Source organism: Leptinotarsa decemlineata, unplaced genomic scaffold, assembly GCF_025532065.1.
Source record: "Leptinotarsa decemlineata unplaced genomic scaffold, Ldec_3_MD MMD2_tig00000882_RagTag_RagTag, whole genome shotgun sequence".
NCBI classification, from domain to species: Eukaryota; Metazoa; Arthropoda; class Insecta; order Coleoptera; family Chrysomelidae; genus Leptinotarsa; species Leptinotarsa decemlineata.
In genome coordinates, this window is record NW_027412556.1 from 13587032 (window position 1) to 13610047 (window position 23016).

The 23016-nt window shown below is 36.1% G+C and overlaps 1 protein-coding gene across 9 annotated transcripts in view; it reads left to right on the forward strand.

Moving 5' to 3' along the window:
- Positions 1-23016, forward strand: part of LOC111517713 (maternal protein pumilio) — a 402140-nt gene that overhangs the window by 36586 nt on the left and 342538 nt on the right. The window contains exon 1 of one of the 9 annotated variants that reach the window (XM_074175061.1): positions 11037-11231. The exons of the other annotated variants lie outside the window; for them this stretch is intronic. Coding sequence (XP_074031162.1) covers positions 11208-11231 — 24 coding nt within the window. The 5' untranslated portion in view covers positions 11037-11207. Of the gene's footprint in view, positions 1-11036; positions 11232-23016 lie in introns of those variants that run through there. 9 annotated transcript variants of the gene reach the window in all.

Here is a 23016-nt window from a genome sequence, read left to right on the forward strand (position 1 = left end):
TAGGGCAAGTGTCTTACGGAGAAACATCGATGTATACCAGTGAGGATGACAGTGTTCCATGTGAATGATATCTGACTTTAATCCACAACGAATGTTTGAGGAGAGAAAAGTATCTTCCGTATAATTCAGTGTTCATATAGAAGTATTTGTTTCGAAAGAATTTTTTTCTTTCGTGTAATTCAATGTTTATATGAAAGTAGCTGTTTCAGGAGGGCTTTCTTTCAGTTTGTGTCTGAAAGTTACTTCTTTGCATGCTCTTCGCATCCATGTATAGAGTTACTTATTTTCAAATTGATTACTTCCTTCCTTTCTTTGGAGGATTCCCTCATCTTTTTCTGTATCAAGATGGAGTAGTAGAAAGCCAAAAACTTTCTTTCCCAAAAAGTAATCACTCCTAAAAATATAACCCCTTCAATTCAAATAAGATTCCTTTTGGCTGGGATTAAATCAAATAGGTGAATGAATGTCATTACGATGTCATCGATGACATAAGCAGATCAAGCTTATTCCGTGACATTAAAAAAACGTAATTCATGAATGAATTGTGTGTATTTTCTATAATGTTATCCAATTTGGTACTGAAGAGCCTTAGGGCAAGTGTCTTAAGGCGAAACATCGATGTATACCAGTGAGGGTGACAGTGTTCTATGTAAGTGCAATTTGTTACCATTCATTTAAAGTAGAACTCATGAGAATGATATCTGATTTTTATTCCACAACGAATGTTTGAAATACAAACTGAGTAGAGAAAAGTATCTTCTGTATAATTCAGTGTTCATATAAAAGTATTTGTTTCGAAAGAATTTTTTTCTTTCGTGTAATTCAATGTTTATATGAAAGTAGCTGTTTCAGGAGGGCTTTCTTTCAGTTTGTGTCTGAAAGTTACTTCTTTGCATGCTCTTCGCATCCATGTATAGAGTTACTTATTTTGAAATTGATTACTTCCTTCCTTTCTTTGGAAGATTCCCTCATCCTTTTTTTTTATCAAGTTGGAGTAGTAGAAAGCCAAAAATTTTCTTTCCCAAAAATTAATCACTCCTAAAAATATAACCCCTTCAATTCTAGTATAAACTATTAATATATCATCGGAAATGTAATGAGCTACAACTTTCGTTTCTGTTTCATGTATGGAAAAAAAAATATTAATAGAAGAAGATGACACTTGGTTACCATAGTGGTAATGGTGTGATTTGCCTTACTTTCTACTACTATGAACTCATACAACTCGATAAAAAAACAGTCTTCAGAAAAAAACAAGGTGTTATCATTGATATATCACAAATCCGTTGTCACTTTTCCTACTCTTGTCTCCAGTTTGTAGCTTGCAACGGAGTTTCTAATTCATCTCCGGTTCATAAGTCACAAAAAAGTTTCTAAAGATAATTTTTTTCGCGTCGTCTCTCTGCAACGGTGTCTTCTTTCCCTTAAGCCTGAAGCGTTAAAAATTCCCCGTTAATGAATGATACTCCTTGACGGTATCACATTTCGAAACTTCAAAAGATAAATCGCTCTTTATTCTTCCATTGTGCTCAATTTCTCTTCATGTTTGGAGACAATTAAAAAGAGGTCTTTCATATTGAATAAATCATTATTAAAAACGACGGTTATTAAGCGTTCGGGGGGTGGGGGTGGAGGGGGCGGTTGCCGCGAAAAGGAAACATTGAACGTTGACGACGCTGCGACGTTTAATCGATAATCCGACGTCGCTGCCTCGGAGGGAAGACCCGATGGAACTCATTTAGTTTTTCGTGTTCCAGGTAAATTAGGCAAAATTGATGTATTATTGGAAAACTGGAAAAAATATGTTTTTCTGAAATTCGTGGAAAAATGCTCTTTTTTTTATTGATTTTATGTATAGAAAATGTGGTACTATTCAACACGGTTACGAGAAGAAAAAGAATCATTTGAGAACATCACTAATCATATTTTTCCCCATATCATGTCAATAAATTAGAAACTTCTGGACCATTTACAAAATGGTAATTTTTACTTTTCCAGCTGTATACAAAAATAATTGGAAACTTCAAAAAGAAGTTCAAAATACAGTGCTTTTCTTTAATGTCCCCTCCCTTTTATTTTTTGAACGGGTCAACTCAAATAATTGAAATTTGGTAAAATGAAATTAATGCATTAATACTTTATTTTGAAGTGAAATTGACAGATGAAACTTGCAAGATGCCAACTGGGCGTCATCTGGGGAAAAAATTAAATGGAAAGGGGGGTCTTGTGACACATCTTTTTAAAGTTCCTGACAAATGCTCCACAACCCTAGAATATAATGTCAATATCTTCAACTACTATAAAATGGCGGAACTTTTGGCAGATCAGAAGATGCTCGAAATGGTTGCCATGAACTTCTTGACATATGACCAACCTATCTGATATTTCACGTCGAACACAGTAACGTCAATATCTCTACAAATATTTATTATTTTCTGCCGTATATCCGATATTGAAGCAGGTTCAGTTTCGTACACCTTTTGCTTCAAATAGCCCCATGAAAAAAAGTCCAAAGATGTCAAACCTGGCGGGCGGGCTGGCCATCTGTAGGATTTCGACAGCCAATCCAATGACCGAGAATAGTAGTATTCAAATAGTTTCTTACTTGTCTGGAGTAATTTGGTGGTCCATATCGAATTCATTAGGATTCGCTTCGACGATTTCAGTGATGATAGGGTCAACAGTAGTTTTCAGCATATTCAAATACAGTCCCCTGTAAAATTTTGATCAATAAATAGAGGTCATACAATATGATTTCCCAATATTCCTGCTAAAACGTTAATTTTTTCTGGATATTGGGTATGTGTTTCCCGAAAAACGTGAGGATTGGTGTCACTCCAATAACGGCAATTTTGTCTGTGAACATTGCCGTTTAAAAAAATGTACATTCGTCACTAAAACAAATATTGTGGAGATAGGTAGGATGCCTTGCAATGGTTTCCGTCATGATTTCGCAGAATTCTGTTCTTCGATCAGGGTCATCTTCAGTTAATTGGTGTACCATTTTCATTTTGTATGGATGATACCTATTCCTCTTCAAAAGTCTCCACACAGTAGAAGGAGACACCTCACAAACATTCGCGACGGAATAAGTAGACTGTTCACAATTGACTACCATCTCACCAATTATTTGCACTTGCTGTTCTTCCGGAATGGACGGATGACCTGTGGGATTTTTTTATGTACACTACCGGTAGTTGTGAATTTGGTTCCCTCAAATATTTTCTACAGATTGGACGAATCGGAAAACGTTCATTAAAAATCCTTTCGGTCTCGTGAAAGTTACGCGTCGCACCGTAAATAAAAATCGCTTCAATTTTTTTTCCAATGGACGAGAATTGACCGTTTTAGAGATTATTGACGTGGTACCTTTTTACTAGTAAAACCGAAAACTAAATGAGAATATTCTAACTGAATATTCTACTGACATTTTAGTCGTCTTTATAAACAAAAAATAACAAACCTTATCGGGTTGTTTTTTTTTTATTTCATTATTTAAAAGTTTATGTTTTAAATAGTAAAAATCTAAATCAAATGAACTTCAAACGTTCAAGCCAGTCTCTATATACCTACACAGTAGGTTTAATGGACTGGCGGCTATCAGACGGCTATCACAACTACTCTCCTGGCTAATACCATGAAGGGTATTGGATTATATCCGACAGGCGTCAGTGCAGGAATCTTCACAGAAAATTTCCTGCATATGCAATTGGCAATACAACTGAAAGAGTCGACCTTCAATTGTGGAACGGGCACACTTGCAGACCGGTTTCGGGCTTATTAGCCACTCATCAGTGCAAGATAGTGACCATCATCGACCAAAAGTCAATGATATTCCACAATTGAAAATCAGAATTCTTTCAGAGTATTTCATTCCTCTTCCGAAGTTGGAGCGAACATCACAAAATGTCACCCCATCTAGTGGGCGAGGTACCTACTAACCAACTGCATATCCGTAATTTGCCCGATTCCTTTGAATAGGGAAGAAACACTTTCTTATTAGTCAGTGGGCTATGCATGAAGACTGGCTTTGAACAAATCTAAAGCAAATGAATTATTAGCCAGGAAAGTAGTTGTTTTCTGATAGCCGTCAGTATATAGAGACTGGCTTGAACGTTTGAAGTTCATTTGCTTTAGATTTGTTTAATGCCAGTCTTCAAGCATAGCCCACTGACTAATAAGAAAGTCAAATAGTACATCTGCAAAAAATCTGAAATTTCACTCTTTATCTTCCCCCTCGAGTTAATAGTTGAATGTGGTCAAGCTTGACGTCACATCAGTCGAGTCGGCGACAAGGGAATGCTGGCGGCGCGGCGATGGCAGCGATTCATAATCTCCAACTACAGGCCCGGTTGCCACCGCTCGAAGCTCGTTTGCCTGGTGTGACGTCAAGATGTACCGCGGGCGATCTCACATTTTCAATTGCTCTTGCTCAGTTGTTAATTGAGATATAAACCGGAAAATTTTGTGGGATACTTGGGAGATAATTTACTTTTATAGTATATAATTTTCAATAAAAATGTAAATTAGCCTTAATGAGCCCATTGCCATATGGCAGATAAAAAGGAATATTTCTAGAAATATCGATATTAATAGTAATAGTAATAGTAGTAGGTGAAGATATTGACTTCATATTCCAAGGCTGTGAAGTATTCTTCAGGAGCTTCAAAATGACATGGCACAAGACCACCCTTTCCATTTATTTTTGCCCCAGATGGCGCCCAGTCGCCATCTTGAAAGTTTCATCTGTCAATCTCACTTCAAAATAAAGTATTCATGCATCAATTTCATTTTCCCAAATTTCATTTTTTTGAGTTGACCCGTTCAAAAAATAAAAGGGGGGGCATTAAAGAAATGCACTGTAGATAATTCGAATCACGCGATTCCTTTTTATGAGTTATTTTTTATCTTAATCAATTGAGCTATTAATTAAAAAAACCTATATGATGGGAACTTTATTCGTAATACGGTAGGTATACTTTATAAATGGAATAAAATCAATTTCGACACAGCAGGTAGCCTAAAATGATTTCGAACTACAAATTGGTTCTGTTAATATTAATGGTTTTAGAAATATCAGGAAAACATGTTCTTTGCATTCTAATGCGTTATAATTATATGCAGTTTCAACTACAGGATTGTCTTTAGTATCGAAAATTCGGTAGCAATCACTCTGTATAACTTGTACATTTTCTGTATCACAGAATTGTGTTTCATTGAAACACGACAACTTATATGTGGCTGTTGATTTTCGTTTTCGGATGACAAACATCGACGTGACGTCTCTCCGAGGAGACTGTAACTCTTATCAATCAGTCCTAAAGTTTTCCACCCTTGAACAAACCCAGCTAAGCGTTCTGAGAATTCTCATAGCGAAAAGACAAGCACGACGATTTATAAATAGCGTTCGATGAATCGAGTTCTGAGCAATCGACAATCGGAGAAAACAATGGGACGGACTCGTTCCGGTTTTAGTCTGAAAAAATTCGTCGAGTTGACGTATTACTACACTATGGCAAATCTGAAATAAGTCGAAAAAGTAATGAAAAAACCGATGTCGGTTTTTTGATATTGGGGTCGTTCCCTCGCTTCAATCGAAAGCAAAATATGTCGAAATATTTGCCATCATGGACGCTTGTCATTCCCCGATCACTAAAATTTAGTGTGGGAGTGTACAATCAGAGAATTAGGGATAAACTGCTTGCCAATCCCAACGGGTCTAGATCCTTCTGGTCGCAAGCTACAGCTAACTCGTTCGCTGCCGATCACGCGCCAGTTCGTGATAGTCGTACTTGGCAAAGGGCCGATCACGCACCAGTGCGTGATATACCTGTAAGCTGTGTATGTAAGATTTTGAATACGGCTTATAGAATTAATTTGAAAACAAGTGTCGGCATGCTAGGATAGACCATAGGTTAACCTTAAAAGCGCGCGGTTTTTGATTTGACAGTACCCGTGTATGTTAGTTTAGTGAAAATGGCGGAAAGTAGTAACATTGTGGCAGGGCCTTCTCAACCAAAAAAGGCAAAAATTGATGTAAAACGGCGTTTAACTGAAAAAGAAATACTATATTATTTCGAACATGACAGCTCCGACGAGATGTTGTTTAGTGATTTGGATGAATCGGAAGAAGTATATTCTGAGGAGGATTCTGAAAATGATGCTGCTGGAGCTCAACAGTACATGTTACAAAATAATGATACTGAACATCCACAAAACCTTCCTCAGGATTAAAATCAGCCGCAAGATCAGACTATACAATTCTCTTTGGATCCAACCACAATGAAATATGTTTTTGAATTTACAGAACACGAAAGATTGTTAGTAGATGTAGTTGGAATGACACCGATTGAATATTTCAGATTGTTTGTGACAGACGATTTTATTACAAAAATTTGTGATATGAGCAACAGTTACGCTATTAATCTATTTTTATCTGAAAGAACACAGTTTAAATCCAGGATAACTAACTGGAAACAGTTAACTTCTGACATTCGAGAGATATACATTGACGGCCACATGCAGGGAACGTTCTTTCAGGAAGCCATACACAAAATTGATCTGACAAACCATAGCATCACAGTTTGGCCAGCAAACCCTCATGCCACAAACGCTCAAAGGCCTTAGAAATGTCAAGCGCAACACTGTTTTCGGCTGTAACAGGCCTTTGGGATTAGAATACCATTATATATAAGAAGTACTATAATGAAGAATCTATTCAGTACTGAAACACACTTGAAGAAGCTATATCCGAAAATAGGCACTAAAATCTCAGAAATGACTGATGGTTATTAGACAGATTAGGAAAAATGATAATCAAATATATACAATCACAACCTTGACAACAATGTTTTTGTTTCAATGCAATAGTATTTCTGAGAATTCAGTGCCTACTATTATGGAATTCTACTATATTATATTGTGAAACGTGTCGCGGTTTTGTAAACTGTCAAGTGAAATTCTCGCAAAGTGTTAGTTGAGTTGACTCAATTTTTTTGTAGAACTACGGACTCGAGCTATGAATCAGGTCTATTCAACTTTAAAGAAGAATAAGCCCCACTTTGGTGAACCTACCTGTAGTAGAAAAACTCTATATGTAATACTCAGAATGAATTTGAGTAAATTTATTGAAAACAATAAGGACAAAACTTCTGTATCGGATCGGGTGTACCTATGTAGGTGGTGGAAAAATTAATTCCTAACCTACCTCCAACTTCAGTCGGGGTTATTGACAATGCGCCTTATCACAACGTTCAGAAAGATGAAGCACCGACTTCTAACAGTAGAAATCAAAATATGATAGAATGGTTGAGGTCTAAAAATATTTATTTTAACACAAATATGTTAAAACCTGATTTGTACAACCTTGTTGAACTCCATAAGCCAAAATTTAAAACGTTCGAGATGTATGAAATTAACTCAACATGGCCATAGTGTCTTACGATTACCTCCCTACCACCCAGATTTGAATCCCATCGAATTAGTATGGGCATCACTAAGCCAATATGTGGGACAAAGAAATTTGTCTTTTCATGTTAGGGATGTTCAACATTTATGTGCAACTTTTTTTGACGAATTTAGTGCTGAAGAGCGGAAGAAACGCTGTGATCACGCAATAAAAGTGGGAAGAAACATTCTTGGAACCTTTCATTGACGAAGTTACGGAAAATCTGATTATAAATTTAGGTGAAGATTTTAGTTCGGAAACTGAAGAAGAAAATAGTGATTGTGATTCAGACTAATTTCTTGTGCAATTGTTATTTATTTTTTGTTGAGTTCAAATAAAATAATTATCGTATAAAATTATTACTATTCATTTATTTGTTACATTAAAAGGCATTTTAAAATTAATTTATTATTTACAATTAAATGTTTGTTGTTTTTACTCAGAATTTCGCTTTTAGAATACTTGGATTACCAGAGTTAATTCTTTCATTATCTACTTTGATCATATTTACAAGAACCCAAATGGAATAATATTCGTTTATTGTTCATAACAGAATATAATTACTGTTTTTCTTAGAATATTCTTAGAAAAAGAATCTTAGAATATCAAAATTATCCGAATTTACCTCCACGTAAACTACTTTTTATATATCTACAAGAACCCAAATGGCATTTCAATATTCATTTATTGTTTACCCCTTAATCCATACTACGTAAAATTGCAACAAAAATTTCATTTCATTTTTTCCTAATACTATCTTTGTCGTACACCGACCCAAACTTTACGAAGATACCATTTCTCCCACCGGCCATGACTCAGTCCGGTAGCTGTATAAGTTGCCTGCCACCCCCAAAATCCGTCCTTGAAGACTAAGGTATTTTACATTTGACAAACAAGATTTCATTTGAACATTTGTTCAATGACCAAATAGGATTGAATCATTCTCCAATGTTAATTTTTCTTTCCAAAGGATGAAATTTATAATTTAATCATGATTTTGAGATTGGTATGAGAATACAGGTAGTTTTTATTACATATTGATTCAATGAGTTTGTTCGTGGATGATCAAAATGATTAGTTATTAAGTAGTTAAGTAGAGTCATTATAATTCATATAACTACTTTATCTTTGTTGCTTGGGTAAAAATGGTTAAGTTGATAAAGGAGTTAATGGTAGTTTATACATGACTGACTTTCTGAATGGTGCAACGGTTTGAGTCAGAAAAGTGGCATTTCATGAGATACGACTTGGTCAATTCCACCTTAATTCTATATTGTAAAATAATCTGGAATCAATGAAGTCGCCCCGGAGCGCCAATTAATTTTTATTGTTGTTTTTAATTTAATTTTATCGTTGTAAAATAATTATCGAAAATATCTAAAGTGCATTTTTTTAATGTCCCCCCTTTTGTTTTATGAACGGGTTGACTCAAAAAAGTTGAAGTTTGGTATAATGAAATTAATGCATGAATACTTTATTTTGAAGTAAAATTAATAATAATAATAATACGTCTTTATTCACCATAAAAATACAAATGGAATAGACAAAAATAAAATAAAACAGTATACAGGAACAAAAACAAAAAAAAGGAAAAAAAAAACTTACAGTATATGATGAATAGGAGGAGTATCAGCCAAGGCTGTTTTTCAACTCAACCTGGGAGAAACTATAATTAAATAATATAAACACAAAAAAGAAATCAAGTCGAGTTAACAATATCAAAAAATTAGTTATTGTTTACTTTAGAATATTCATTTTAGAAATGCCAAGGTCGGGAACGGATAAGAGGCTAAAGAGTTGAGTAAATCTTCAGTCTTTTTTTAAAGTTTTCAATGGTGTATGATCGAAACTCGCAGGGTAGTTGATTATAATATTTGGGTGCATTATACGAGAAGCAGCGGGTGAAGATGGAAGATTTGTGTTTGGGGATGACCAAAACTGAGCTGTTCCTTGTAGTAAAGCTGTAGAAAATGTTTTAAGCTTCTTCAGTAAGTAATCAGGTTGTCGAGTTTTCAAAACTTTAAGTTTTAAATTTGTGTTGAGCAAATCACGATTAGAAAAAAGCTGTCTGAGAACGTTATAAGAAGATTGGTTCAGGTAGCTGACATGTTTAGTAAAGCGAAGTTCCAGATCAAACCACAATCCCAAATTTTTTATCTCGGCCACGGAGGGAAGTATTTCGTTTTCGATGCGAACTTGAGGAGTAGAGTTGGTGAGCTCTCTGTTCTTCTTAGCTCCGAACATCATTATTCCGGATTTATCAGAATTGAGCTTGAGCTTATGGGCTGTAGAAATGTAAAAGGATGGCTTGGAGATCGTTATTGATATACGACTGAGCAGATGTAGACTCGCCAGGCGAAAAAGAGAAATATAACTGCGTGTCGTCTGCTTAGTGATGTATATTGCATTTTTTTACGAACAGATAAAAATCACAAATATACAAGCTAAAAAGCAAGGACCCGAGGATAGATCCTTGTGGCACTCCCTTTGATACCGGTAGAGCATCTGAAACAACTTCATCCACAAATCTTTGAGTACGATTCTTCAGATAGTTTTCTAAGAATGACACTGCTTTCCGAGAAAAAACAAAGTAGACAAGTTTGTCACACAGTATCTCATTATCTAGAGTGTCAAATGCCTTGCTGTAATCTAGAAGTATTGAACAGGTCAAATTTTGTTCATCTGCAGCTTGAAAAATATCGTCTGTAATTGACAGAAGAGCCGTGGTGGTACTATGCTGAGGTCTGAATCCTGATTGTACAGATGTTATAATATGATTTTCATTGACGTACTCATTAATCTGATTTTTCAGTATCGATCCCACTACTTTAGATGACAGATGAAACTTTCAAGATGGCGACTGGGCGCCATCTGGTAAAAAACATTAAACGGAAAGGGGTGACTTGTGATATATCATTTTGAAGCTCCTGACAATATTTCACAACTCTAGAATATGAAGTCAATATCTTCAACTACTACAAAATGGCGGTTGGTGCAAATCACTAAGTTTTACGTAAAAACGATTACAGTGCTGGATATTGGACACTGACCATTTAGACTTGGACAAAATAGAGCTGTTTGATGAAGACCTTAGCTGCAGCATGTAAGCGAATGTAAGGCATTCGATCATAGAAGGCAAGCAATTTATAGACACCCAAAATTATTAAGCCTTGAAGAACGCAAAGAGCCCACGCGGCAGTGCTTGATGAATACTTGGAAGAAAGGGACCTCGGTAGACGGGTGCTTGGTAGCAAAATACCGGCAAAGTTGTACTTTTGAAAAATAAAAACTGAAGAAAATCGCTTCATTTTCAACACCTTCAATTTGACCGCTGGGATGACATTTACAAGAAGATTTATTCCGATTGAAATATTTACGGTCCATCGCGTGTATGTCTGCGGACTCGCCCCTTTCTTCTGCTCCTCGTCTGCCTCCTCCTGCTTACCGCCGGCGGTCGACATCAATCAAACGCACCTTCGCCGCCACCGCCGCGCTGTGCAGCAGGAGCGCGATGCGCGCGAGGCCGGTCAACTCTGGCACTGCAGCGCCGCGCGTGCGCGCCCATCTCGCTGTTCCTTTGTTTCATCCGTTCAGTCTTCAGTCGGACGTCGCTGTGGATCGGTACGACCGCGAATTTAGTGAGCCGCGACGAGGTTTTGCCCGCCGGTTTATTGCCATCGAGTGTGCGTCTAGTGGATAAAGGATATAAGTTATTCATTTGTTTTCTATTGTGAGCTGGAATGGTTGGATTTGCCGGGATATGAGAGACATGGGACCCGACATGGTAGGTTCGATTCTTTGGGTTGATTGAGAATCGTATGCGGCACCCGGTGTGTTTGTTTACCTATCGTTAGAAGCAGAGAGAGCGGTGTTGCCGGTTGGTGGGAGTCGGTGGGACAATTTTGTACGAGGAATTGAGTTTGGGTTGTGGGATGGTCGGTGTTACTTGGTATCCAACGAACAGTTTTCCGCATATCAGAACTATATCACTTTGTTGACTTGTGTTTGATTGAACAAGTTGGGTCGATTAGAAGATGATTTGAACTAATTTATTGATTCAAACTGAGATGTCACGTATAGATCACAAAAATTTGGAAGAAGTTTCTTTGCTCTACAGTCGTTCGGGACTCAGGACCGGCCGAAAAAACTTTTGGCTCTCCGGGCAAAACATAAGTTTGGTGTCAGGAGATGATCTACATTACCTAGACTGCATATTTGTATGCCCTAGGGTGAACTTTTAATTACACATTTCTGGGGATTTTCTCCTCCCACAATCGAAAAAAATAAAAATTGAAGTGGAGAAATTTCCAAAAAAAAACACAGCTACCTATTTGAATGTGTTTCATTTTTTCTCCAGTGTCACGCAACAAATTCTTTTGGATGTTCGAAAACATCCAAAACCCTAGAATCATATACCGGTCTCAGAAACTTTGATATTGGTGTTCTTTGAAACAAGTTTTCATGTCTTGTTTGATCTGACCAACATATTTCTTGTCACAGTACTTTCACCTCATTCCATAAATCCCAAACTTCATCTTGGCTTTAGGGTTTCCAAACATGTGTCGAAGCGAAAAAGGTCATTAATAGCTACGTACTTAATTTCATTTTTTTTCAATATCAATATTATATTGATACAATCCATTGGTTTAAATCGATTCATATGAAGTAACCATTAAATTTTACTACTTTCCGGACTTGGGACCTCTCAAGGTTGACAATGAAACATAATTATATATTTAAATTGAAAGGGTTATATTTTTAGGAGTGATTAATTTTTGGGAAAGAAAGTTTTTGGCTTTCTACTACTTCATCTTGATACAAAAAAATGTGGGAATCTTTCAAAGAAAGGAAGAAAGCAATCCATTTCAAAAGAAGTAATTTTATAAATAGATGTGTAAATCATGCAAAGAAGTAACTTTCTCACAAAATGAAAGAAAAAGCCCTCCTGACACATCTACTTTCATATAAACATTGAATTACACGAAAGAAAAATTCTTTAGAAACAAATAATTTTATATGAACCCTGAATTATATAAAAAAACAATTTTCTCTACTCAGTTTGTATTTCAAACATTCGTTATGCAACTGAATCACATATTATTCACAGGATTTCTACATAATATACTAGATGGAAGGTAAAGATTTCACTTTCATGGAACACTGTCATCCTCACTGGTAGACATCGATGTTTCGCCGTAAGGCACTTGCCTTAGGGCTCTTCAGTACCAATCTGTATAATATTATAAGAGAAAACACACAATTTTATGTCATGGAATGAATTTGATCTATTTATGTCACCGATGACATCGAAATGACATTCATTCGCTTATTTGAATAAATCCCAGCCAAAGGAATCTTGTTTGAATTGATGGGTTATATTTTTAGGAGTGAATAATTTTTGGGAAAGTTTTTGGCTTTCTACTACTCCATCTTTATACAAAAAATGTGGGATTCTTACAAAGAAAGGAAGAAAGCAATCAATACTTAGATGTGTAGATCATGCAAAGAAGTAATTTTCATAAAAAGTGAAAGAAAAAGATGCTTGGGATGGGACCTTCGCATCAATCTTGCAAAAATTTAGCTAACGTCTTCTCATTAAATTCAGTTAGTTGAAAACGTACCAAGGAATACTAGGAAAAAGACGGTTCAGCTCGAAATAACCTTATCATTTATATGTAACCCCTATTTATCGCAAACGTTGAATAGAATTAACCTGAGAGAAAACTATTGGTTGGTTAACCGCCCGTTAACACCAGCGGGGGCGCTTCCCATTGACCTGTCGTGGGTTATGAGATGGCGTTTTACCCTGTGGACGTCCTGGGGCTCGATATTGAAGTCTCATCCTGCTGATCTTCCCCTTTCCTTTACCAAACCTTATCCTGCCCCACCCACTCCCGTTTGTGGGAGAGATGTAAATATTGTATATATACTCTGTACATTGGACCTTAGATTTACTATAGAGAAATAGGCAATAAAGAATTTTTGGTTTTGGTTTTTTTTGCTTGGTTAACATTTTGGTGGAGTTTTCAACAACAAAAGTATTTAACCAACTTCCCTTAAAAAATCAAATCGATGATAAAATAGTATACTTTCTTCAAATACATCGTGAAAAAATTGTTTATGTCTAAGAAGGAACAATATTCTTATGGTTCTAAAGTTCTTACATTATCTGAAGACTTTCATTATTTGAATTTGAATGGGGATCCTATATTTTCAGGAAATAATAATTTTTTGGGAAGAAAAGTATATTATGTACTTTATGTAGTATTATGTAGGTACAGTGTGATGAATCAAAAATCTATTTTGGGAAATTATACTAATATAGTTACACGGGCTCGGCTACCTTTTAACTTTTTATATTCTAGCTGAATCGAAAAACTCGGAAAAGGAGTGTTTTGTTCGTTGGGTCCCATTTACACTCTCTTGATATCGCACTTCTCAATAACCATCCCATTTTCATTCCATCACCGTGAACGATGATATTGGTGACGAAACTCGTGCTAGTTGTCTCGGCACGAAATATACAACAGGTTTCGTGTGGGTTTTTGTTTCCTGTGCGCCAGGTAGCCATATTTTCAAGGTGGGTCGGGGTATAGAAACATGACCGCAGGGTTGCCAGGTTTGCAGCGAAGTCGTCAGTTTTGGCGATTTTTCGCCTTTCATGTGATAGGTCCATATTGGCCACATCGAATGATAACTCTGTACTTCAGGACAATACACAACTCAATAACTTTACCTGCAACTATTGAAAAAATCAATTATCTGATCTATTCTTGTTGCGTAAGTACGCAAAATGATCTACAACTCACACCTTTGAACGAATCGTAGTTGGCCAAATACATAACTCACTCCCTTCGAGGATAATCACAAATCAGTAAATCAATCACTTTAGTCTGAAGTCTTACTCATCTGACACTGACTAACAGTTACTTAAAAAAATATTTTGTACAACTTATTTTCAACAGAGTCAATTATTAATTGATTATTCATCATAAAACCATTTCATTTATTGGAATAATAATTTATAGTTGAGTTTGAACAATTACTTTCAACATAAATTACCAAAGATGTTACATGTATGTACATGACTTGGAACTAGTCTTCTCATAATTTTAGTTAGCGAAAGTCGCGTATAAAGGCAGCATTTCACCATAGGCGGTGTACACCGCCTAGGGATTATTTGGCAGTAGATAGATTAGTAGAATTTGCAATCTGTCTCTCGATGCGGGTTGAGGTAACCAATTTAGCATCATACGGGATGACCAAAACCGGTCATCTCCTAATTTTTGTTAGCGAAACGCGCGTCTAGAGACAGCATTTCACCATAGGTGATGTACACCGTCTATGAATTTTTTTGGCAGTAGATAGATTAGTGGAATTTGTAACCTTGGCGTGAAATGAATCAATTGAAAACACCAAAGAGCTGTCTCTCGATGCGGGTTGAGGTAACCAACTTAGCATCATACGGGATGACTTAAAACTAATCATCTCCTAATTTCAGTTAGCGAAACGCGCGTATAAAGGCAGCATTTCACCATATGCGGTGTACAAAGCCTAGGGATTATTTGGCAGTAAATAGATTAGTAGAATTTGCAATCTGTCTCTCGATGCGGGTTGAGGTAACCAACTTAGCATCATACAGATCTACCAGGTAGTAACTGACTGCTACATCAATCAATTTATTAAAAATAAACTTCCTATCCATCTATGAAGCATCATGGCTATTCGCAATCCCGTCAGCTATAAGTATATCGAACTGAGCAAGAAACTTATCTGGCCTTGTCTACCCTTCCCCAAAAAAATATATCAAACTCTAGGTTTCCTTTAAAAAAATGACCCCTGTAGAACATGTTTCTTATTTAAGACCAATTACAATGACAACTTTTGAAGTTTCCCTAATGTATGTACATATCTGCACAGTTTGTATGCTTCTAGTGAGGAATTGTCAAAATGTGACCTTGCAACCCTGTAAGGCCATTGCCATCGTCGTCCTCTTTTATTTTGTTGTCTCTTGTTCTAGCGAGCCGCGATGTTGGTTTCACATGTTATTTGTGTTTCTTTTCACTGTTCACGGGTGCCACTCCCCGATCCCAGTGTATCTTGCTAGGAGAACTGGCAGTGTTGTCGTATTTAGATCGGCAGAGGTAGTGGTTTGTTTGTCTTCAGTCCAGAGATATTTCGGAAACTGTCAGAAATCGTTCTTCACGACTTTGGCCGTAATTACGTGATAATGGTAGATTATTCAGGCGATGAAATTCATATAAATAATAAATATGTCTTGAAAGTGATAAGAGTCTGGGAATGTTTTCTTGTCAGTAATAATCACACAAATTTTTTCATCAGTACAAATAAAAGGCACATATATATGAAAATATTTCAGGAGTAATGTTTTATGTTATATATAAATAAACATTTGTTTATTTTATTTATAGATAGTGATAGATATGGTCGAGGTACTAAACTTCATATGAAGCCATCGAATCCACAAAAACTTCCGAGAATCGATGAACAGCATTTCGTCCAACAATCGCCGTTGACATATTTTTTTGAGTCACAATTATCAAGTAAGGCAGATGATTGTTATTCGAAAACTTCAACATTACAATTGTTTGAAGTGAGAAATTGCGAGTTGGTTGACTTGAAAAATATTAATATCAGGCCTTTTAGTTCATCTGCTGTTAGAAAATAACAGAGATCCTGTTTTATACCCAGTCTTGAATGAGGATATTTCTTGAATGGAGAAAAATGGCTATTATTGTTGACCTTTTTTTTTATTCACAGAAGGATTACTTGCATTCAGAATTCTTCTTTTATTGCTTTTGCAATATCAAACACTACTTGGGAATTTCAGATGAACATATCTTTGTGAATATATCGACCAGATTCATAATATGATCAAGGTGTTTTTCCATCTGAATGATATTGAGATTTCCATTTCCATCAAATATGACTGGACCCTTATGAATGCAGTACAAAAGACAATTGAACTTGTTCAACTTTCTTGAAGCATAAAATACTGTATTTTCCTTGTTGGAGTAAACTCTAACTTCAGTCAGACAATCTACTTTTTTCTCTAGGAATGAAATTGTGTGCACAAATATTTTTGAAGGGTTCGATTGAAAACTAATAGATTTACATACTTGAGAGTACAATTCTTTGTAGGTAAAATGGGTTGGTAGTACAACCAAAGAATATTTATCACAAGTTCAGTAACATATCCTGGAAGTTAAAGGTATAATAGAGAATTTTCTACTAGTATAGATAAAACAAACTCTTAATTTATACCGATACAGTATTATATTGCTACCAGTGAAATAAAAAATCATGAAGAAAGCCATATCCTCAAATATTTGGAGGGCGACCTTCAATTCTATCGTATGTCACCCATATTTGGAAAAATGCAATCGAAAAACATGGAGAGTCAAGAGCTCTTGCACTTGATATTTCTAAGGCCTTTGATATATAGATAGGTTTGCTGGCCAAACTTCGATGCTATGGCTTGTTGGATCTTTTTTGTGCATGGCTCTGCAGCTACCTGAAACAATGTTTTCTGCATGGGACGTCGATGGATATCTCTCGAATACTTTTACCATCAACGCTGGTGTTCCCCAGGGATCCATATTGTCTCCAACTCACTTTTTGTTGTATATCAACGACCTATTTAAAAAAAAAAACAAGAATCCAATATATTACTTTCCTGACGACAACACACTTGTCTCATTCCATTTGGATTTCAGGACATCGGCTGCAGATGCACATCTTCACCGAGAGCAGGAGGTTGCATTTCTTGATGAGGATCTAGAAGTGATTTTGAGTTGGGGTGAAAGTAACCAGGTTCAATTCAATGCCACAAAAACCCAGGCATCGGTTTTCTCCAAAAGGATAAATGTTTCCGTACCGAATATAGTAATGTCAGGACAGACATATTTGTTTTCTTCTTCGATGAGTTTTTTGGCGGTTAAAATAGACACCAATATGTCTTGGCACAATCATATCGCTGGAATTGCAAAGGCTGCTTCTCAAAAGCTTGGAAAACTGTTCCGAATCAGAAAACTGTACACACCTCAGCAACTTTTGATGGTTTATAAAGCTCAGATCAGACCTTTTTTTGAATATTGTTCTCATGTATGGAGCTCCGCCCCCCAAACATAACCCGAAGCTGCTGGATTTCTTCCAGACAAGAGTCATCCGCCTGATTGGAGACGCAAACATCACGTACAACCTTGATAGCCTGGAACGTCAAAGAAGGATTAGAGATTTGTCTCTCTTCTATAGATACTTTCACGGGAAGTGTTCAAGTGACTAAGCACATTTGATTCCGCCAAGAGCGGTACACATCAGAAATATGCGACGGACTGTGCCTGCTCATCGTTTTAAGGTTCAACTCAATATACTTGGAACTTCACGGTTTAAGAATTATTTTATTTGGAGATTTGCGTTTTTGCGGAATAAATTTCCTGAGAACGTTTTCCCAAATGGATTTAATATCCAGCGATTCAAATCCAATGTGAATTGCTTCTTTTGCACAGGCACCGCTCTTAGAGCGACTTGAAGATATTTTTGTAGTGCTTGTATTTTGTCCTTGAAAATATTTTGTCAGTATTATTTGGTGACTAAGGAAAGTTTTATTATGTGTGCGCTACTAAGATGATGTGACTGGTGATAGAAGAATAAATTGATGGATGTAGCCGTTACTACGTGGTAGTAAAGATAGAAAGTTTCAATTCTCTTTTCTTGACTAGAAGAATCTGTATAGATTTCTAGAATCTCTCTTGATTTTATTATAGTTTTGTATCGCTTCATTCCGCCAGGGTATTGGCATCAATATATCGTTCGATACAAAAAAAGTTTGTTTTGAACGTATTTTTATTATTTTTTTTCTATTGTTCGGATTTATATGTATGTGATAACAGAGTAAGGTCTGTATTGGAATTCCATTTGATTGAGTGGTGATTGTTCTAGTTCCATTGGAGTATTCTTAGTTATTCTCCTGGCGATGTTGATTAATAAATACCCAATTGTCGAAGGTTAAATGCTCGTGTTTTGTTTATGGCTAGTAGACAGCCAACTAAGAGTTATTTAGCTTTGGATGTTATTATTGTCTGGTCTAGTACGTGACATTGCTAATGCGAGTTTAGAATTTTCTTGTTGACTTTCGAAATGTTGTTTTGAGGTTGTTTGTTATGTAGTTTATTTTTTCGTTATGTAATGTCGGCTCTGCGAATTGGGTATGGTATATTCATTGTGGCAACTAGAGGTCTTCATCGTGAGACACTGTTTCAAAACTTGAATTGATATCAAATATTATTTTTTTCATAGCATGATAACATGTTTTCATTTTAATAGGAAAGCAGAGCATAGCAGTCTAAATGTTTTTTGTTATAGTGTCGTCATTAGGAATGAATCAATATTTTTATTAGGTGGTTGTTTTAATTTTTCATCCTTGATGGATCGAAATTTAGGTTTTTTCATCTGCCCGTGATTTTCTCCATCTGTTGGAATCTTAAGTATGTATTTGTCTTTCAAAGGCGGCGCACTGCACAGAGTCTGGCGACCGAGGTCTATGTAATATTAAGTAAATAAACGTTTTGGATTTGAGAAGATACTAGTATCATTGTGCAGGATATAATAATGTTTGCTCGCAAATATTGTCGTTTGATGAAATCATGTTTGGTTTCGTGCATCACTTGTTTTAAAGTCTTCGAAATCTTGGCTTTCCCAAAACTTTCATTTAGTATAAGCTTGGTTGGTCAATGTGCTATATTTATAGGTTATAATTGTGTAAATGCGGTTATTACCATCATTAATGTGTACTGCGTGAAAACATTTTTATTATCATTAATATTTCAATTCAACAGGAGCTCAACTCTATCTAATATCCTTGAATCTTCAAGAAATGTACCCAGATAAAATATAAATAATTTTTTTTTCTTGGTAGCACAGTACACTCGAATTTCTCAAATTCAATAGGAATATCTCCTTTATAAGTTTGAACCACATTAAACATACAATTGTTTGTTCATCTGATGATTATTGAAAACTCTAAAACCCGTTTCAATATTACTTGAATTTAATCGTTACATTTTTTTTAACAGAGATCAAAAAAGGAGTTGTTGAAGTGATGATGAGTTGTGGAATTCCTTATCAACAAAAACTTGGGATATACATTATCTACAATACCATTTTTCTTGAGTAGGTTTGACTCCAAGTTGAAAACTTTAAGTATTCCTTTTACTAGTTAATGTGTGTATACTCTCTCAAGATACACGTTTCAAAATGTATGTTGAGAAATAAAAATTGATAGGTTACCTTTACTTGGTACACAACAACAATTTCCATTTCCTTGAATGTGGTAGGCACAATCCTTATTAAGTTAGCAGAACCACTTGAATTTTTATATTTATTTTTAGGCCATGATTTTAGTCTAATTTCGTACTCTTTTCCATAATTTTTTGCTCTGCATTTAACAACCCCACAAAATACAAATAAAACAGGAAACAGAGTCAAATGTTACAAATGCAATACGCATATATACAGACGGCTCAAAAACCAAAAAAAGTCTCAGGATGTGGAGTTTGCTCCAGATCACTAAGCCTAAGAATTAAGTGGGCAATGGGAAAAAATACCAGCGTGGTTCAATCGCCACAAAAGAAATAACTAGGAAAGGAATTTCTGGCAAAAACAACAATCTATACTGATAGTAGACAAACCCTATAAGCCTTGAACAAACAACGTGTTACCTCAGAGCTAGTACCAGAGTGCCACCAAGATTTTGCCAAAGCCTGAGTATGTTAAAGGGTACGACAGGAGTAAAGGTAATCGCATTGTCGACTCTTTAGGCAAGGAAGCGGCTGGACTAAGAATTTTAGGACCCAGACTTACGGCCTGATGACTTCGACAATTGCGGAACTAGCCAAACGTCACACCCATGCTCAAACCCTAAAGAGATGGGATGGAATCAAAGGATGCAGTCTTGCCAGGATCACCCTGGGCTGGCGCCAAAGAAATATCTGGCGATGACCAGGAAAAACCTACGCTTAACAGTAGGATTTCTGACTGGCCACTGTCAACTAAGAAAACACCTCCATATTATGGGGCTAGTAGACACACCTCTATGCAGGATGTGTGAACAGGAAGTTATCGTCAATAAGAGAGTGTGTGTTCGGCGAGTCTTGGCCTACACCTGCCGATATAAAGGAGATGTCTCATAGTGACCTGTCCACCATCCTGGAAAGGACAGGATTGGCGATGACCTAGAAGGACAACTCCTCAGGAGGATGTACAATAGGTCACATGTGGCCTAAGTGCTGTGTGCCTATACTCACCCTCCCTACTCTACAGATACAGAACAACGTTATCTGCTAGCCTAACGTTGAGCTAGCCACAGGAAAAACAGTTTCTTCAATCACGGTTCCGATAGTTTTACCGTTAAACAATAATTTCAGGTTAATTTTGAAGGCTATTGAACATTTTTTTCTGTCCTTCGTTTGAATTCAATATTCGAGTGATCACCTCAGACATACACGATGAAAGTCGGGAATAATTTTTCGGAAATATAATTCAACTATGGTTGTGAAAGAAATATATATATATATATATATATATATATATATATATATATATTATATATATATATATATATTATATATATATATATATATATATATATATATATATATATATATATATATATATATATATATATATATATATATATATATATATATATATATATATTTACTAGTACCTCAGTTGAATCTGTAACCTACAGTATCCTTTCCTTTAACGGTCGGTGGTGTATTTTTTTTTTTTAGTTTTACCTTTTTAAATAATTTCAAACCCGTTTTTCTAAATTTGTAACACTTGAATGAGTTTTCGTTTTTCCCTCATTGATAGGGATAGATAGAGGATGAGTATATTATTTGGTGTATCTAATGAGCATTTATTACTTTTTACTATTAGGAAACAGTACAGCAAAGATAATCAGTAACTTTTGCTCGAACTGTTGTTCCCCCCCATGAAGTCCATCGGTTCGCATGTTTTACTTGATGACGCTGAAGAATATTATGGAACCGAATGAAACAAACCGGCATGAAACCTTGCGCAGTCTCGAAACGAGGTCGCTGAAGCAATACCCGCCATCGTTGCCCCCACAGACGACCTTTGTCTTAATCCTTAATTATTCACTGATTGTGACGGAACTGCCGGCCTCCGGTTGGAAATGTTTTGCAAGTACGGCCAGTTGCCAAAGAATCGTACATATACAGCGTGTCAATTTTGAAACTTACAATGGGCTATATCTTAAACGAAAGCTGATATCGAAAAATGCTTTAAACCGTTTCTAGGATAGTAAGGGGGAATTAAAGTGACATGAAAGAGAACTCACCCCAATCAACCCCCTAGGCCCCACCCACCAAAACACAAAAAGTTTAAATTGCAAACCCCTATTTGTGATACATCATTGAAAAGACTACAAAATGCTATCCAATGGTATAAATAATATAATAATTGTACAGGGTGAAGCAATAATTGTGAAACTTTGGCTTAAATGGAATAGGTATTTAAAGAAGTTTTCGTTGAGCTGTAAATTTTTTAAAAATGTCAATTGAGTAAATATTCAAAGTGGATTCCGTTGTTTTGTGAACAATAATACAGCCCATTTTCAAATTTTGCACAAACTTTGGCAAATGTTTTTCTGGTAATGGCGCGACATGCTTGCGTGATTCTTTCTCGCAATGCCCCAAGTGACGCAGGTTGAGTTTTATAAACAACTGGCTTGAGGTGAGCCCACAGAAAAAAGTCAGGTGGTGCTAAGTCTGGTGACCTCGGTGGCCTCTCAATGGGACCTCTCCTTCCAATCCATTTGTTCGGATAATTAGTATCCAACCACTGCCTAACTGGAGCTGCATAGTGAGGAGGTGCTCCATCTTGTTGAAAGTGCAGCAAACCTTCGTCTACAGCTAGGTTGTCTTGGTCGTTCCTTTGGTTCTCTAATTCATGCACAATTAAAGGTTCCATGATGTTTGCTCACATTACCATTCAGCATAAAAGTACATCCATCACTGAAACAAATATTTTTCAACATTCACGGTTCAACGCGAATTCTTTCAGTCATGAGTTCACAAAACTCAATTCATCGGTCTGGATCATCATCGCCTATTTCTTGAAGAATTTGTGTTTTGTAAGGGTGAAACTTATGTAATTTCAACGCCTTTCTAACCGACTCCAGATACTTGACGTGTTGATGCAGTAGGCTCCATTGCAAAATTTCCAAGTACCTCAATTTGGGTTGCTTCATTCAGTAATCTTGGGGCATTCCTTTTTTCATTTTGCACTGATCCCGTTTCTCTAAACTTTTCAACTAAATCGCGGACGTACACTTACATTTTTGTCCGCATGCCTTTCATGAAATATTTGAGCTGTTTTTAAATAACACAGGTTCTGGGAGGCAAATATGAAAATTATCTCCACGCGCTCAGGTATACTGTAAACCATCGTGACAATTACAACTGAATGACAGTACATATCGTACAAATGATAATAATAATAAGTCTCAAACAAACCAAAAA